This window comes from Cygnus atratus, chromosome 15, assembly GCF_013377495.2.
Source record: "Cygnus atratus isolate AKBS03 ecotype Queensland, Australia chromosome 15, CAtr_DNAZoo_HiC_assembly, whole genome shotgun sequence".
NCBI lineage: Eukaryota > Metazoa > Chordata > Aves > Anseriformes > Anatidae > Cygnus > Cygnus atratus.
Window position 1 is genome coordinate 4888587 of NC_066376.1, and position 18554 is coordinate 4907140.

General features: G+C 50.1%; 1 protein-coding gene across 1 annotated transcript; it reads right to left on the minus strand.

Annotated features, from left to right (window-relative positions):
* Positions 1 to 878: 878 nt before the first annotated feature.
* On the minus strand, positions 879 to 16640 carry AMZ1 (archaelysin family metallopeptidase 1). Its single transcript, XM_035549039.2, is given in 8 exon segments — positions 879 to 1069; positions 1071 to 1586; positions 5100 to 5276; positions 6582 to 6745; positions 7082 to 7210; positions 8079 to 8246; positions 9215 to 9548; positions 16562 to 16640. Coding segments are annotated over 7 exon segments (1512 nt in total). The 5' UTR covers positions 9519 to 9548; positions 16562 to 16640; the 3' UTR covers positions 879 to 1015.
* Between the last annotated feature and the right edge of the window lie 1914 nt (positions 16641 to 18554).

Sequence of the window (18554 nt, forward strand, 5' to 3'; positions counted from 1 at the left end):
TCAGCCTCTTGAGGTCCATCTATAAATAGCTGGAGGGGAACAGCGTGCCCCCAGCAGGGGAAGGCAGCTCCCGGGGCCAGCACAGCACCCGTTCCCCTTCGGTGGGTTACTTATGGAGCAGAGAAGAGCAAAAAGAATGGGGCTTTGCCTTCTTGAGGCAGGGAGAGGAATGCATATGTACTTCCCCCTTTTAAGTTAATAATCAATGTGTGTGTGAATGCTTTCTTCTTGTTTTTTTCCCAAAGGTTTTCTCTCCAGTGCCAATCTGCAGAGGATGTGAGTAGTTCTAGCTCACAGCTCCAAGCCGGGCTTTGAAGTGAAGCAGCTCTGGAGATCCCCTGGAGTGTCCGCCAAAAGACAGCCGTCACACAAACTCTGTTCTTTAGGACGGACGAGCTGCCTGGCAGCTTTCTGCTTCGCTCACCGCCTCCATGCCCGTCCGCCTCCATCTCTCCCCCCCACCCGCAGCCGTGGTCTGTCGGCAGCGTTTGTGCTCCTGTGTTGGGCTCAGCCTCCAGTCGATGGGGCAGTGAACGGAATAGAGATGAGCGTCTGGCGGGGGGGAGAGAGGGAGGAATAATAGCCGTGCATCAGACAGAAATGCTAAGTAGGAGAGCTCTGTGTATGGGAAGAGAGCTGCCCTGGTTAATTTGCATCTGTTTGTTCAGATGGCCCAAGCTTCTGTGTGAATGTGTTTAGTGTTTAGCATAGACCTCTTCCCAGCTGACTTCAGACCAAATGAAATACAGCATGAAAATAAAGTGCCTACATAGGACTTGACAGGAATTTAGAGTCGTGCTGGAGCTTAGACCAGCACAGGAAAAACCCTTACCAAAGATCTGATCACGTCAAAACGATGTTAGCAATCTCAGAAAAAAGAAACACCTTTTATTCCTGGGGGGAGTTCCTGTTTCCCTCTGACAGCAACAACCCGTGGTGAGACAGCTCAGAAGCAGGATAGTAATGCAACCAAAGCCTTGGGAGCAGAGCTGGCCCATCCCAAGGCAGACCCTCGCTAGTTCTCCTCCCACCGCCAGCGATGAGGGGACGATTCCCCTTTGGACAGTTTTTCTGGAACTCAGTTTCCTCCGCAAGGAGGAAAATTTGTCTCCGAGAACTTTCCGCAGCCCAGTGCTGTCCCTAGCAAAGGGCAGGTCCTTCTTCATCGCGGGCAGCTGCCCTGTGAACATCTCCCACTTGGCCAGCGCGTCCACAGCTTCGTCCACCTGAGCGAGCTCCTCCTCGGAGACGTTCCTCTCCAGGGCAGTGATGCAGGTCTCCAGCCACAGCTCGTAATCCTTAACGATATCTGTGGCCTTGGCGGGCCCGGCGAGCTGGGGCTGGCTGTGTGCCTCAGCCAGCGAGCCCGACTGCTCGTCCTGCTCCAGCTCCTGGCCGATGGAGAGGGCCTGGCTACACGTGTCCGGCGTGAGCGGCTCCGACAAGGAGGTCACCGCCTCCGAGTCGTTCTCACAGCACATCCCGGAGTCCGAGCTGACAGCGGGGACGTCCTCCGAGGCTGACAGGTCCGCCGACTCTTGCCTCGGCCACGTGGACAGCACGGTCTGCGTCCAGGCGTAGAGCTTCTGTGATGAGAAGGGAAAAGGTGGCATTTTAGAGATCGAGGGAAAACAGGTATGCCTTTCTCAGCGTTTTTGGGTAAACCTAGCTGTCTTAGGATGCTGTGGTGCTCCCTGCCAGGAGCAGGGGCTTTATCTTGTCTTCCTGGAGTCAGTGGCCGTGGCAGAGCCAGCCCCACCAGATGTGGGCAGAATTTGCCCTGTTATTGAAGACAGTCGAGAAAAATGGCACAAATCCTCTCCCCCATTTCTGCACATGATTTCCGCTGGAGCTAAACCAGTGCCTCCCTAGAGGAGGCTGTGTCACTACAAAAGCTCCTGAGATAGCGGGGAAGAATTTTGTTTCATCGTGTGGTTGACTCCTGTGGCAATGTGTGTTATATTCCTAAGAATATCTCCTCGTCTCTCGAGCTGAAGTGCACAAGTTGGTAGGCCGGGCTCCAGGAAAGAATTAATGAAAGGAAAATGTCTGAGACAATTTCCTTTTTAAATATTAAATGCTACAATGTGGCATATAGCGGGTTGCTTCTGGCACATTTATTTCTTGTGCTCTGGGGGGATGAATCACCACTCCAGTCATCACTGGATAAAAGGTGATCTCCCTGTCTGCCTTGTTGGCATTTTTTGTTTGTTTTTCAGCTATTTCACACCCTTGAGGCCTATTTTCTCAGCTTTCCTCTCTGCAGCTCCCAGCTGGTACTTTTGCAAAGCACTGCACTTGCTTTGGAAAAGGCAGGGGTGACAGGTACAGAGCATTAACTTGGGTTGTGGCCCCAGTGCACCGGTCGCTGTGCTGGGTCCGTATACACAGCAGTGAGCCCGGTGCTGTCGTGTTTGAGAAGTAGGCATGAAATTTGCAGTGCTACAGAGCTGTCATCTGTAGGAGCATCCCCCTTCTCCCTTCCCCCTCTCCTCCTCTATTGCTCATTCTTCAGGCAAGTGACAGAAAAGATAAAGAGCTCAAATTGAGTGGGTGGGAGAAATCGGCCCTGCTTCTCGTTTCAGTCTGCGCATGGAGCCTCAGGGAAGAATTTCGTACAAGAATAAAATGGACTCTTTCAGCTAAGTTAGTCTGCCCTGCCCCCTCCCTCTGGGGCAAGTCAAAATGCAAAGGGACAACTTTTCTCCTGCCTCATCCCACCTCCAGCAGCCCTTCCCTCCCTCTGGGCTTAAAAAACAAAGAATGCACCAAAAGCTGCAACAGCAGCCAGACTGGGGAAGGGGATAGCAGAGCTGTTTGGAAGCTGCCAACAGCCCGTGATTTTGTGTCTTTTTCAACTTCCAAGACCCAAGACTGAGAATCTGGGAAAGAATCACAACTGCTACTTAGCACAATTCCCTAGAAGAGGAAAAGAAACCGCTGAGATGAGGATGTTAACAGAGAACATCTGGATTATTATTAATGGAAGGAATAATTGACTCGAGATCACTACCAAAACCCAAAAATCTTTCCTGTCTCTCATCCCTGGGTGACCTGGGTGACTTATTGCCTCAAAGATGTTCACATCTTTGTGGGGTTTGTAAGACTGCAGCCTCTTTTTTTTTTTTTTTTTTTTTAATGTTCTCATATATAACTGGAACTGGACACCTTCTTTACAGTCTTAGCTTACCTGCAGGCAGGTGCACGTGAAGTCACTAGGAATGAAATCTGTGATCTGACACTTCAGGGGACTCCAGTGGTGGCACTGGAAGTTTTTCAAGCCCCCGTGCCATGGCAGTGCCACCACGCCCCATCAGCAGGGCGGTCACACTGCACCTGCGAGCAGATCTAAGCCATGCTGATGCAGCCCATGGAGAACAAACAACAGTACTCTAGGGCACGGGTCTCTGCAGTGTTAGCTAGACTTAAAACATTATCCTTGCCCTTAGCCAAGCTTCAGTCCTCAAATATTCATGATTTAGCTTTGCTAAACCGGTAGTTGTACCTTAACTAGTGAACTTGCAAATGCTGCAGAAACTGTGGTTAACACCAGGGCGAGGATACGGCTGTCCTGTGCTGCTAAGCCAGACTCTAAGGGCAGCTCGAGCACTGGCGAGCTCTGTGTTTTGGTTTGTTTTTCAGCGTGGCCGTTGCAATCACTGCATTCTGGTACAGGCCCTACGTGCAGAACAGCCCGGGATGCTGCAGAAGCAGCAGGTGGAAATGTTGGTTGTGCTGGGGAAGTGCAGTGAGAATTGGGTTGCTTTCAATTTTCAAGACAATTCATCGCGGAATGAGCAGCTGCGATGACAAAATGGAGTATGTTTCTGAATGCAGCTCAGATAAATAAATTGAAGGGCTCATCCTCCTACATAAGGACTGGTTTCCTGTCCCACATGCTCTTCTGCCTGTAATCTTGTCTCGGTCGCAGACATTAGCAGCACTACCTGCTCCTGGGGAGGAACGGCTTTGTGTCTGGCATTTCCTGTATTTATTGTGAACGTCTGGGGCTGCTCTGCGGCAGGTGGGGATTGTTGCTCATGCTCCAGAAGGAGATGTGACTTCAGACTTGTACTTGGCTGGCCACAACCTCCCAAAATATTCTTTGCAAGTAACTGTCATCTGATCTGATATTGTCTTCAAATGCTCTGTGCTCTCTTCGCAGAGAGTTGCTTAACTACTGACTTCATCTCTGACGTTCCTATCTCCTCTCTCAAGGCAGCAGCAAAGCCTCTTGCAGAGATTATCACAAGTGTCTCCTACAGGCGTGTACTATACCTCGCTGAGCTTCCACTCTCAGGGAAGCAGATGTGATGGTTGGCAAGTGAGGCCTTTCTTCAGCTTTGTGTTTGCTGCTGCCAGGGAAAGTTGAGCCAATTACAGTATTTACTGCAGGTGTAAAGGAAAAAGCATTTCTAGGAGAGCTTAATGCAGACAGCAGTTCTCTTCTAGAAAGCAATAGCTGGATGGTGACAGGTCAGGCATTTAAATAAACCAGAGTATGTTCCCCTGGTGTTCTGGGCGATTTGGGCACCTCTCAGGCAGAAGCAAGCACCAGACGGGTCTAACACTGCACAGACACATAGGCGAGCAGCAAAACCACGCAAGCGTATTTTCCCCCGCATGCTTTGACATGCTTCTGTGCATCTGATTGCGAGCTGAATGAAACTAGAGGCATCCCCGTTCTCATTCTGCACGCATCTCGTTACAAATATAACCCACAGACTTTAAAACAGGCAGCCGTGGAAAATCCTGTCTCTGAACATGATGCTTGTCAGACAGGAATAATAAGCAAGGAAAAGATAGGGTACAGAATGAGAATGGCGAGATTATTTATATTCCGCTAGCTGTTTGGCTACCGAATCCAGCTTTTTAGACAACAGAGGCAGAAAACCCTTTCTAGAGCTATAGAAGTGTTAGCACTGTTCTTGGTGGTGTCCATATGTGGTGTTAGCAGATCTATGGGCTTAGAAACTTGCCCTGAGAGCAGCGTCTGCATTTAACATGCTGCTATAGTGCATTTAGCACCGTGGTTTGGGGTCAGCAGCCTGGCAGCTGTGCCCCTTACTCCAGGGAGGGCCTGGGGCTCTGTCACTCACCCTGTAGCGCTCGACCAGCTTGAAGCCCACGACGTACTGCAGCTTGCGGAGGCAGATGGGGCAGGGCTCCAGCGGCCGCAGCAGGGCCTCGTCCAGGCTCAGCGCGCCCTGCATGATGCACTGCAGCCAGCGGCACGTCCCCAGGCCCATCAGGTGGCAGATCTCGTGGCAAGTCACCTGTCAGAAAGGCAAAAATCACAGCAGCACGCGGTCATTCCTGCTTGCTCGGCCCCCTCCTCTCCCGTCACCGCTTCGGCAGTCTAACCGCTTGGCGTGGCCGTCCTCCAGCCTTGGCTTTTCCAAGGGGAACGCAGCTCCCTGCTTCCCAGGTACCCAGCATCCTGATTTGGGGGGGAGGAGAAAGGGGGCATGTGTGTTTTGGAAGCAGCTGTGGGAAGACCCCATAGGTGGTGTTTCAGAGCTGTGCAGCAGTGCTGCTTGAGCTCTCTTCCCCAAGAGCACAGTGGTGGTTTGTGTTTTTGGTTTGTTTGTTTTTTGTTTGTTTGTTTGTTTTTAAAGGAGAAAATCAGTCCCAGTGGGGTTGGAAAAGAGCAGCACAGTCCATATGAGAAATCTGTAAGAAATTATTGGCAATAACAGATCCGGGTCCTTCCAAAGCACAATGTCTGTGCCAAAGCAAAAGCTAAGCTGGAGTCAGCCGGCCAAGCATGACTGCCTGGGGAACTGGCAGCTGCGGGACGGCCAAGGATGGAAGGTTCTCCCCCTCCCATTGCCACCTCATTCCCTTTGAAATTACTTCAGGAAGAGACCCCAGACTAGAATGTCCTGAGCAAACACAAGGCGAGGCAGAGAGAAATGGCACCGAAGGCGTTGGTGCAGGTGCCAACATTGGGCCAGCACTGCGAGAAACGCTAGCAGCAGCTCTGGGCACAGGGTGAGGGGTGAGCACTCACGAAGATGATGTGCTGGAGACGGATGGGACTTAAGGCATATAACTATATGTGCAAACTTGTCTAATATATTTTTCTCATCTGTCCATGTAAGCGGGTTGGACAAGTGTTAGTGCCTGGTCCTCTTCCCTGATGGATGCCTGTGTCTGAGAAAGATGCACCTGCCCAGCTAACTACTAGCTGACACAAAACACCATTAGCTAACCAAATTAATCTCCAAATACTTCATCAGCTAACAGGTCCTACTGCCTGCACATCTCCTGGCAAGCAGAAGACTCAGATGTCCCAAGCAGGAGGCTGGGAGCTGGGCAGTTGTGCCAGTGCTGCTGTGCTGTAAGTCCTGTCGCCTCGCTATGCAGCTGATGCTGCAGTTTGCTCCAGTGGCAAGGGGAGTAAGAGAGATCTGCGCAGTGCACTGAGATACAAACTGCTTAGAACTGTGTAAATGCATGGACCAGTGCAGGAGCAGAGTCTCAGGCTTCACTGGGCTGACAGGTGGATTATGCCCAGGCCTGAAGTATTAAACCCCACACTGCAAGAAATACGGGGTGCAGGAATTTTCCAGTCCTACCTTACAGCACTGGACCATCTCTTGGGCACTGAACGGCAAGGTCCGGTCTCTGCTTTCTTTGCTGACTTGGCCTAATCGTTCCTTCTGCACGAGCGGATTCAAGCTGCTACAGCCACCGTGGGGGAAATCCCCAGAAAATCTGGCAAAGCTGCAGACTCCCACTTCTGTAAAGAGAGGCGCGTGTAAGCTTGTGACTGTCTCTCAGCTTAGGCAGCACGAAAAGAAAGCTGTGATAGCGCAGTCCAGTTTAGCAGTGTAGTAAGACACACTTCCAAGGTCTGCAGCACCTTGGTTACCTTTGCCTGAAATAGTAGCCCTGGATCAGGAGCCCTGAGATCCCACTTTTAAACTGGGAAAAAACAGTTCCTATCATCAGGGAGTGGAAAAAAAAAAAAAAAAAGGATAAAATTTGGGTATTTTAGTTTCCCAGGGAAGGCTTTTTGGTACACTGCTGCCTTATTCACGCCCTGTGCTAGGAGATCATTGGACACCAATCCCACCTTGTCCTGGCAGGAATTTGCTGAACGTGAAGCTCCAGGTCTCACATGGGTAAAGGTCCAAGAGAGTGAGTCCAAGGACACACAGAGCATCCATGGGCTTGTTGTTCTTCAGGAAGTTCAGGATCCCATCTGGACAAACACAAGAGAGATGGTCATTAAAACGAAGCATCCGTGGAAGGCACGCAAGAGCCAGAATTCCTCCTGCTAACGGGAAGGAGCACGTAATCCAAGCTGCAGCGAGGCAGAGCTGCTGGACCCAGTGTCTCGGACAGAGAATCGCAGCTGTGCAGCCCGTCCTCTCAAATCGGAGCACAAGCAGACCTGGCTTTTCAAGTGGTGCTGAGCACAGCGTTAAGGCTAAGCAGACCTGAGGGCAGAGGTGTAGATGAATTCAGCACTGCCCCATGGAAACAAGCACCTGGAACTACCAGAACTCCCCCAGGGGTGTTTCAGAGCTGTGCTGGAGAAGACCTATGGCCACGGCACAGGAGCCAGGACAAGCACACGCTGCCCCTGCTACCTGCGAGCAGCTCGCTTCAGATGGGCGTTTGTGCAGCGCGAGTTTGGCAGCTGGCAGACTCGTTTCCCTGGGGAGCTGTGTGACACTTGAACCCCGATTTCCGAACATGAAAGGCTGCTGAATTCCCCACCTGCACCACCCAGGCCATGGATTTACTTTGGCTCTGGACGGGAGATGGGAGAATTCAGTCCACATGAGATCTACAGTGCCTTCCCCCAGAGCTGATCCAAGCTGGATCTAAACAAAACAGTGCTGAAAAATACAAACAGCAGAGGAAAATGTGATGAAAGTCACTTTGTTTTTTATTCCTGTTTCCAGCCTCAGAGTTCTGGCTTTTCCATGGGAACAGGATTTCTCCCTTTTCACTCCCTTCCTCGTCCCCTCCCTGCGTTGGCAATGAAGGGATATTTCAGGCATTTCCTATTTTCTATGGTGCCAGCATGCCAGGCTGGTGCCAGGACGCTGCCGGGTCCTTACCTGCGTGAAGCTGCACTCTGTCCGAGTCCTGGCTGTGGCGGTAGCAGCAGTGGATGGAAGAGATGGGAATGGAGGGAAGGCACTTGACACGGAGCCCCAGGAAGAAGGACTCAACGCAGCTCTGCAGGGAATCCAGCAGCGACAGCCCGGCTGGCCCTTCAATCAGGTCTGAGAAGAGAAGCCATGGTGTCAGTGCTCCAACATCAGGGTGAACCACCAGGTCTGGTGGGGTTTTGTGGGGCTGGCCACAGTGACTGGGCACAAGGCAGGCTCGTTGTGAAGTTAATTGCTTACTCTGGGATGTGGCAGCCACTGCCAGGTGGCTGGACATGTATGGAGGAGAGGGGCTCTTTCAGAGGTCACCCTGAGAACTGGTGTTGTCTATCATAGCAAAGCAGATGTGCTCAGAAGGTTATCTCTGAGATAAGCAGCCCAGAGGGATTAGCCTGGGGACAGGGAGCTGTTTGTTTTTTATTAACTGGCAGGGATGGAGTTCCAGAAATGCTCTTTTATCCAGTATTGTTTTACATATATGTGTATATATGCACGCATATATTCCTAGCAAATCTCACCCAAGGGCACACACGGTGCTGTGTCTAGAGAAGGGCTAGTGAAGGGCCAGGAACACAAGTCCTGTGAGGAGCAGCTGAGGGAACTGGGATTATTTAGTCTGGAGAACAGGAGGCTCAGGAGAGACCTTACTGCTCTCTACAACTAGGGGAGGTTCAGGTTGGAAACGAGGAGACATTTCTTCTCAGAAAGAGCAGTCAGGTATTGGGATGGGTTGCCCAGGGAGGTGGTGGAGTCACCGTCCCTGGGGGTGTTCAAGGAAAGGTTGGACGTGGTGCTTAGGGACACGGGTTAGTGGGTGACATTGGTAGCAGGGTGATGGTTGGACCAGATGATCTTGGAGGGCTTTTCCAACCTTAATGATTTTATGATTCTGTGGTATTTACCAGGGAGCCATACTGATGGGTGTCATCAGGACTTGTGACTCTGGACTCGGGGCATGGCACAACCTTAGGTACTACCGACTGAACTTCCCATCCACAGGTTAGTCCTTGGAAGAGGCTGATGGGTTAGTAGCATTTGGCACCACCTCCCTCCCAATGTTTTCCAGGAGACACCCGCATTACCTATAGGCTGCAGGTAAATGTGCTTCCGACAGAAGCTCTGCTTCCTCTGCAGCATGGCGTGATAGAAGGTTTCAAAGTCCTCGGGGGCATCGGGGTGGCTGAGGAGCCAGTCGAAAGCCGTCCGGATGAGCAGCGTGCAGAAGAGCGTTCTCTGTGGGTTGTAGGCTTCGGAGAGGAACAGCTTCTCCGCCCTGGAGAAAGCTTTGGCATAGAGCTCCTGCAGGGCTGGGTTGGTTGAGATCAGCGCATCCTTCAGAGCCCGCGGCCCGAAGCTGAATTCCTGAGCATGTTTGCACTGTAGCATTGCGGAGAGGCCTGCAGGCTGTGGCACTGCCTGCAGGAGCAGAGGCAACCATCAGCACCAGGGACCTGCGAGACTCCTCCAGCTTTGCTCTCAGAGCTGTTTGCCCCAGGATCCCAGCTGTAAGGCTTGGCTGGGAGCTTGTAAATGCTTGGTGCTGGCCAGGAGCCCTACGCGTTTACGTGAGCGCAGCTGTGACAGGGCGCTCTACATCTGCATGTGTGCCTCTGGTTTATGGACAGTGTACCAGTAGATGGTGCTCAAGAATGCATAGCCCCGTTATTACTACCACATCTGGATTAAATCAGATGGTTTGTGTTTTGTTTTTTTTTTATTATTATTATTTTTTGGTGCTCCTCGTTGTTGAGGTGGTGCTCCTCTTTGCTTAGGGCTCTCAAAGGCCACGACGGTAGGAAAAGAGAAGAGGCAGGTCTTGTTTTTTTTTTTTATCTATCAGAAGCCTGAACTCCTGACTTACTGGGCACCAATAACAGCAGCTGTTCCTGTTGACAATTTCCCCTAACAGCTTTCAGTCCTGGCTCCTAGGCACTGACCCGGGGCACCTGCCCAAGGAATTTCACTCGGCCCGATCCGCAGGTGGGATGTGCTGCATGAGACTTGTGCAGCTGCTTTGCCTCTCTAGAGAGATCTGTGTGGGCCCCCTGCCATTGAGTCGCCTCACGAACAGCTCATGTCACACTGTGTGACATCAAGAATGCTAAATGAGGTAGCGATGTTGAAGTGGATAAATAAAGAGCAAATGAAAGCCTGCAGCAGAAGGAAATCAAGTCATGGCATCTGGGAAATATCCTTTTCAGGGTCTTTTCTAAGGCCAGCAGCAGGAGCCAGGCACCTATTTCCCATTGCAATCTAGGCATCAATGGAAATTCCAGTGGACATCTCAAAGAGAAGAAAAAGAGGAAACAATGTACTACCACTGTGGCTGTTCTACGTCTGGATTTTAATGAAAATGTTTGTGTGCCCAGTAGAACTCAAGTATTTTGCAGCAGTGCTTTGGGCAAAGCTGACTGCTACAGGTAAGTGCTCCACCTGTGTAGAGCAGAATGAAAATACACAGGTATAAATGCACAAAAGCACAAAGTTTCTAGGAAGAAGTATTATCTTCTATTAGGCAAGTTAATACCAGTTTAGAAGAAACCAGGCGAGCTTTCTGGGTGGATAAGCCCATGTATCAGCTGCTGACCATCACTGTTGTAACAGCATTATGCAATCATATGAGAGAAGAAAAAAGAAGGTGAAATATTTTTATGAGGAACTGGTTAAGTCTGTAATTTAAGTAGCTCTACAGCCCAGCTCTGTCAGGTAGGTGCCAGTCAGTGGCCCCTGAGGACAGCAACACGACAGTGAATTCAATATTTAACTAAGAGCACCAACACGAGCCAAATTCTTTCCTCGGTTATGCAGAGATGGCTCTGGTCATTTCACCGTAAGAGAAAAGTGGCAAACCATTAAAATTAATATTGAATTTCTTTAAATCTAACCCTTGGGAAGATATTTGTAAGTATAAGCAGTCCTTAAAAAAGACTCTTTTTGTAAGATCTCTTTTGGAGCTAAGGGTATAGGCAAGTATAGGAGCTAAGGGCGAGTATTTGGAGCTAAGGGTATAGGCGAGGGCTCAGGTAAGCAGTTTGCTTTTATTTTTGCAAGCTTTGTGTTTCACTAGCATTAAAGCCCAACGGCAGACAGCACAGTGGGATTTGAAGTAGTACAAGGGCCCTAATCCAAGGGAAGTTTAGAAATAAAGTCTGCAATGCTTTCTCAGCAACCTCCTCTTATTGCCCTCAAAATGTCCGTGTTGCTTCTGCTGGATTTTTATGAGTAGCAACAAGAATACACGTGAGGTTGTTTTGTACTTTGTCACCAAAATCTCTACACTTCTGATTTGCTTCCAAATTTGAGAGTGTGGAGGGAGATTCTAACTCCACTGAAATCACCGGAAGTTGCCTGGGGCTTTAGTAGTGCCGAGATTTCACTTGTTCTGTGCAAGCTTTAAATACCAGCATCATTTTTCCGGTCATATGCAGAACTTACAGTAGGAATCTATTCACAATGTTAAAATCACTGAGGATGTGTGAGCCACTTGGGAGCATGTTGCTCCCAAGGAAATCAAGCAGAGGCTTTGTGCTTGGTCCAGGTTGCAAGTGGTCTTGTCAAAGATCACTGAGAAGCAGGAGCTGCTTTCATCAGCTCTTCCTGGTGAGCAAATGGGTATGCGGGAGGAGGAATTGGTTAGAGAATGAAGGGAATTTTTTTCTTCTTTTCTTTTCTAAATGGGAAGTAGCAAAGAGTGAATGTATGCAACAATGAATACAATGAGCACACAGTCTTTTAGCATGTGTTCCCTCGGGCTCTCTCATGAACTATAGTGTGTGCCCAAAGATATGGGACATACGTTGTTTCCCAAGGCTTCCTAAAAGGGGATATTCAGCCTGCATCAGACACTCCCAGCTATGAGCATGGGCATTTTGTGAGCATCCAACATGCCTAAGGATGTCCATGATTACACTTTAATGGTTTGAAAGCTGAAGGGCAGGAATTTGCTAGCAATGTACAGTCTGGAGCAGCGTGTGCCTCCTCCCTCTGGGCACTCTGGTTTTGCTCCCAACAGAACAGCAGCAACACAGTGTATTGGCCACATCCAACACCATTACTTCTATTTAACAAGGTTTTCCAAAATAATTCCCTGGAAAAAATCAGCGCTTCAGAAAAAAATTATGGATATCTTTAGCAGCTTAAAAGAAAAGAAACTGTTTTACAACATTAACTGTAGTAGATAGTATTTGTGCTTGATGTAATACATGGATATACTGTTTCATTAACTGAAGTAGTGTGAAAGGGCTTTGCAATTTTTAGCTCTTGTGTCAAGGATGCCTTGCATGACACCCTGATGCAGTGCTTCAGGAGGCAATGGCATTTTAGCGTAGGTGGGCATTTTTTTCTCTTCAGTTTTTAGGATGCTAAGGTGACGATGAAGGAGTGGAAGCACCAACACATCCATATGCACTTCAGGTATGGAGGAAGAAGGCATTACATCTTTAAAGCAAAAAGCAAGTAATTTGACCTCTTAGCCAATGACAAACCATAGGACTTGATTAGCAAGTCCTGAAGAGGAGAAAGCAATTCTTATTATTTAAAAGACCATTAACTTGTAGTTGCACTTGAAGAAATCCTTCAAGCAAAATTATAACAATTTAAAGATCTGCTGCAAGTGGAGGCACACACTGTGTCCACTCATGTATCATTCTCTACTTTTACCATCAGAAAAAAAAAGCATCCTACTTCCAATCTGAATTTTATTATTCCTACTTGCAGCCATTTGCTATCATTACATTTTTTCCAGAATTAGGAGCACCCCATTATTGGGTCACAGGGAGGAGCGATGCACATCTACGTAGCAGGAAACATGAGACTACGCCCTGTTGGCACCCTGCAGGGTCCCTAACAGGGCAAGAAGGAGCCAACCTCTGCCAGGAATCCTAAACTAAACCTGGCGCAGTGGGACCACACAGACAGCAGGCACAGGCGCTGTGCTGCACCATGCCAGCCTTGGTGCAAGGGCGATAAATCTCCCTCTGGAGGCTGGCTAGTCCTAGTCCCATCAGCTCACCAGTACATGTGGCTTTTGGTAGCTTGGGGAGGTTTCAGGTCAGATGGGCATATTCCACAAATCCTTTCACTGTGGAATGTGGAGGGTTTTTTTTAATGGTGGGTGTTAGCACAAGAAATGCCCCCTAAATCCAGTCTTAACACAGCTGTGCAGCCAATATATTCCCTTTGTTACACTAACCTGTAAATGCTTTTTATGTGCAATTCAGCTTACTCATAAATTATTCCCTTTACAAATCAGGCACCTATAAATTATTCTCTGTAATTGAAAATTACCTATGAATTATTCTTTGTGTAATTCACATATATGTCACTTATTCTCTATTATATTGACATTGCTTTCTTGGATAGATAAGCGTGGGGCTGACAACAACAGCGTAATTCTCAAAAGCCAAGGCAGTACCATACAGTGCGAGTTCATGTGGGATAGTCCAACAAAGTAGAAATGGACTTGTGTGTGGAGAATCTGTGTTGCACAGTCCAGAAAAGGGCCTCCAGTACCAAATGGATTTTTTGGGTATTTTATGAAATTTCATCCTAACATTGTAAAGATTGTATTTTATATTTATTCATTTATAAAAAGAAATATAAATGTTATATATGGATAAAAATTGGTCATTCTAATGTCATTTATTTTCCAATAAATGTAAGTGTAAGTCATTTCTATCTCTGCAGGCTGTGCTCATTCTGTTTTCTTCCCCTCTCGGCTCTTGAGTAGTATTTAGAGACAGACTCATTTAACTGGGCTCTTCGGATGTCAGAGGGACATTAGCAGAGTCTGTTAAAACTGATTAATTGCTTAAGTTAGGTGCTGTACTGTAAACAAGCAGTGGTAGTGCAGAAAATTCATAGCCAGTCAGCAGCAGTGTAAAGCCCAGAGCAAGCAGAACAAGCGTTAGCTAATTATCAACACATGCCCTAGTTGCTTAATAGCTCTTTTCTTGAGATTTGCAATTAGTATCTGCTACTGCTACTCCGCGAGCATTCTCTCCTTCCCCTGTATAACACAGATGACAGCCTGAAAGCAATTTTATCAATTTGTTTGCTGATATGTAATAGAAAGAGATTTTTCTTGAACACTCCGTGGGTTACAAAGTCCGATGCCATGAAGAAGACATGGAGGTATGCGAGCTTGTAACCCCGGTGCAAATAAAGTTCTTGGTATTCCAGCTCCTTCCTCAAGGACCTAAACACAGTCCCTTGCACAGAGCACGGCATTGCATACTGAGTAAGCTCAGCTCCTGAAATCAGAACAAATCTGTATTGTCAGGTTCAGACCTGAAAAGGGACTTGGGGGGAATTGCGGGACGCTCAGCACTTCTCAGGATCCATCTCCTCTGCTCACAGAGAAAATACACCCTGGGCCTGACTCAGCCCCATACTTGTACCCACAAGGAACTGCAGCATCTTCTGTTCCCTTTGCATTCAATGGTCACGAAACTTTTAATCAGATCTCTGGGTGTTCCCACCCGTGAATAAAGGTTAGATAAAAACCTTCTGGCCTCGTGTGCTGCCAGCTCCCAGTAGTATTTATGTGTCATGTCTCTAGAATATGCTTGTGACTCTGAAACAGATGCTTTGTGTGGTCTCTCTGAAAATGAGTCATTCCTGGAGCTGTGGAAACCTTTAGGGATTCACACGTGCATTTACTGGGAGGAGAGCCTACCTGACATGTAACTGTGATGGATGTGTTATTGCCACAAGGCTCAGCCCTGGAAGTTCATCCTCATCTGAATCTGCCTTGTGAATTTACTTGGACTGTTGGGCAAGGCAGATGGACAGCCCATATGCAGAGAGGTTTGCAGTATTAAAGACTAGATTTGTAAGGGTCATCGAGTACCTAAGATGGAGACGGATGCTTGCAGAGTATTTACGAACATTTACACATCTGCTTTCCCCTTGATTTTGTTTTATGGTCAAGCCTGTTCTCTTCAGTACACTATACTTCACATGAATATGTATTAAGGACATGCGTTATCCACAGTTTGTCTCCTATCCTAAGGATCTTACTTATTCTATGCTCATGCATAATGCTACATTTTTTTTTAGTACTTTCTATTTAAGGATCTCTAAGTGCCACACAAATATTAATGAACTTATCCGTGCTACCCTCCAGAAGGAAAGACAAAAGTACGCACCCTTCCCCACCCCCCCGTCACCATTTATTCATTTTTGGTGGTCTGTGATTTTCTCTGTTCATTTAATCCGGTTAAACTTTCTGTGATGTTTCTCCCATGCACACGTGTGATGGAGGGCTGGCTACATTCTTCTTCCCTTGCTCTTGCATGCAACAAACCTGCATGGTCATCTGGTTACTTCTTGTGCATTTGATAACCAAAGACCCAAAGGCACCCAGGAGCAGAGCACACCACCTATCAGCGCTATACAATGAACCTAACATTGCAGAGATAGCCAGGCTCTAATCATTCACCGCTCTGGGCGCTTTGCTCTTCATCACACTTGTCTAGACAGACTAAATGGTTTCTGCAAGACAACCCCGGTGTTAGCCAGGGAAGAGGCTGCAGAGTTTCCATACAGATGAATGCCCAGACAGGTATGGCTCTGGTTAGATGTTCCCTCCGGCACAGGCGTTATGAAAGTGGTTCTTCATGCACTATAAATGCACTGTAATGCCGTGTCTTTTTCCCCAAGAAACCGAGTGCTTTGGGAGGGCAGGAGAAGCTCCTTTTACAGGGGCACCGAGGTGGTACCTCCACCAAGGAGCCCCAGAGGTGTCAGGGCTGTGGTGGGCAGACCCCATCCCCGAGGTCTCGGTGTGCCCTAAGGGGGCGGGGGGGGGGGGGGGGGCCGCTCTGCCAGCCAGGAGGTCGGTGGCTGAGGGGCAGCTTCGGGAAGTGCTGCAGCCCCCAGGTCCTGCTCTTGAGATGCCCGAGCCCCCCAAGCCCTGATGCTTTGGAAATGGGGCGGGGGACAGCGGCTGGGGGGGTGTCTGTAGCCGCTCCCCCAGCACCCTGGGAGGACTCCCCGAGCCCAGCCGGGTGGGATGCACCCAGCTTAGCCCCAAACCCCCCAGGGGGCTGCTCCAAGGACAGCCCCGCACTCCGGGTGGTGCCTTTAGGGCGTCCCCCACCACCTCGGGGCGGGGAGGGGGATACCCTCCGCAGGACCCCCATCACCCGAGGAAGGGGGGGACACACACGAGGACCACCCCCAAACACACCTCCCAGCCCAGGACATTCCCCAAGCCGGACTCCGACCCCCGGGGGGCGAAGCCCCGAGCCCCGAGTCCGCACCCCCCGGGGGGGGACAGGAGGGGACGAAGTGGGGGCGACGTGAGGGTCCCCGCGCCCCTTCAGCCCCCCGTTACCACCCGTCCCCCCGATTCCCTCCGGCGACGAGGAGGCCCCCGCGCATCCCCCCGCCGCCCCCCGGGCCTGCAGGGGGGGCTCAGCACTCACCGCCCGCCGGGCCGGGGCTGCGGAGGCCGGGGAGGTGCGGCAGGGCCGGGGCACCCGCTCGGGGCTGGCGAGGCGGAGCGGAGCCGGGCAGCGGCGGCAGGAGGAGCAGCAGCAGCAGCAGCAGCAGGAGGAGGAGGAGGAGGAGGAGGAAGAAAAAGGGGGAGCAAAAGCCGCGGGAGGGGGGCTTGGAGAGCCGCCCCGCAGCCCCCGCTTCTAAGGGAAGGGGGAGCCCCGGGGGTGGCCCCGCTGTGCTCACCCCTTTTCCCCCCCCCTCCCAAAAAGGGCCCGTGGCAAGGGTGCCCCGAGGAGTGCTCGGGGTGCTCAGGGTGCTGGTGGTGGTGGCAGGTCCCTGCCGGGCTTGCTGGAGCCTGGGAGAGCAGCAAAGTCAGCCCTCCTCTGGGAAAAGGTGCTCCTGGAAGGGCCTGGGGGTGAGCAGCGTGACAGTGCCACCAGGAGCGAGAGGCTTTTCATCTGCCTTCTTAATGAGAGCTGAAGGAAGGAGTGGGTGTCTGGAGACCAGAGCAGTAGTTATGTGGTTACGCCGGAGCCTGATGAGATCTCCGTCATGGGAGCGGCGTTCGTGTTCGCCTTGATGCGCCTCTCAGGACTGGTCCCAGGTTGTCCTTTAATTTGGGAATATTATCTGTTCTTGGGAAAGTTAATTATCCTAGAGGAGTGGATCTCCAGCCCCATTGCTTCATATATTCTGGCTTTCATGTTTTGATCCTTTCGGTGCTTTGATCCTTCGTTTCTGCCATCCCTACAAGGAAGGACAAAGGAACATCCTGGCTGGGACCAGAACTTGTCCCCAAGTGACTCAAGCTGGTGTAAAGAATAAAACTTGTTTACAGGCTCAGGAGCTGCAGTGGTCCTTGCAGCCCCCATGCTACAAGCCCAGCCGAGGGCTTTTGGGGGGGGGCCAGCAGAAATTTCCCACAAGCCAAAGTGGCCACAGAAGAGGACAAATTGCCCCATGCTGTGCTGTGGGGTGAGCAAGAACTGAATAAGAAAACCACCATGTGCTGCAGACTGCCATCCCTGGGCTCTGCATTGCTCTTAGGGCACTGAGAGCATTGCTGGTGAAAAACTGCCTTAATTTGCTGCTGTCCTAATCAGGACGAGAGGAGTAGCGGCGGCTTCAGCCTCCTTGTGGGAAACCTCCTCGGGATGCAGCGGGCGGGGAGGGCAGGACCAAGTCCTAAGGCCTTGCAACAGCATCCCCGTCATCTGCCCGCCAAAGCGCAGATGCCCTCTGTGCTGTTTTAATTGGTTAGTGCTTATAATTAGAGTTTATTTGTATTAATTAACTTAAATGATCTATTTGTGAGTTGCTTGTTGCACACCACCAGCCTGCTCAGAACAATACAACCCCAAGCAGGCGGCTCCTGCCCTGAGGAAGCCAAGAGCTAAACCAGACAAAAACACTCTCCAGACACTGTGCCCAGGAATGCCTCTTTTTGCCGTGTTTGTTTTTGCTCAGAAACCTATCACATCTAACCTCAATATTTAATACTTGGCTTAGCTGCCAGCCCACTGACTGGTCAGCATAGGTAAATACGACAAAACGGGATAAATGCTGTGAGTAACGATCCTGTGATGGTGCAGTGATCCTGGGCAGATTTGGGGGGGAGCTGTGGAGTCCCTCAGAGAGGGAGTTTGGGATCAGGAACAGAGTGATGGGTGGGGAAACAGCCACATGTCCACTAGGAGGCTTTTTAGGAGGTGAGTGGTTCTATTAAGAGAAGATCAGTGTGACAGGAAGGGGAAAAGGGAGGAGGAGGTGGCCAGGAATCGGATGAGAAGTGAGCCAGGAGTTATAGAGGGTGGATGTGGAGTGGATCAGAGGGAAAGAGTTTTAAGGCCGGAAAGGGTTTTAGGAAAGAGTTTTAGGGCCAGAGCAGCACCGGGGTGGTTGCACTCAGCCTTAGCTCAGCTGCGATGAAGGCTGGTGGCAGCGGAGATGTGATGCTCACCACAAGCAGCCTTTATCTGC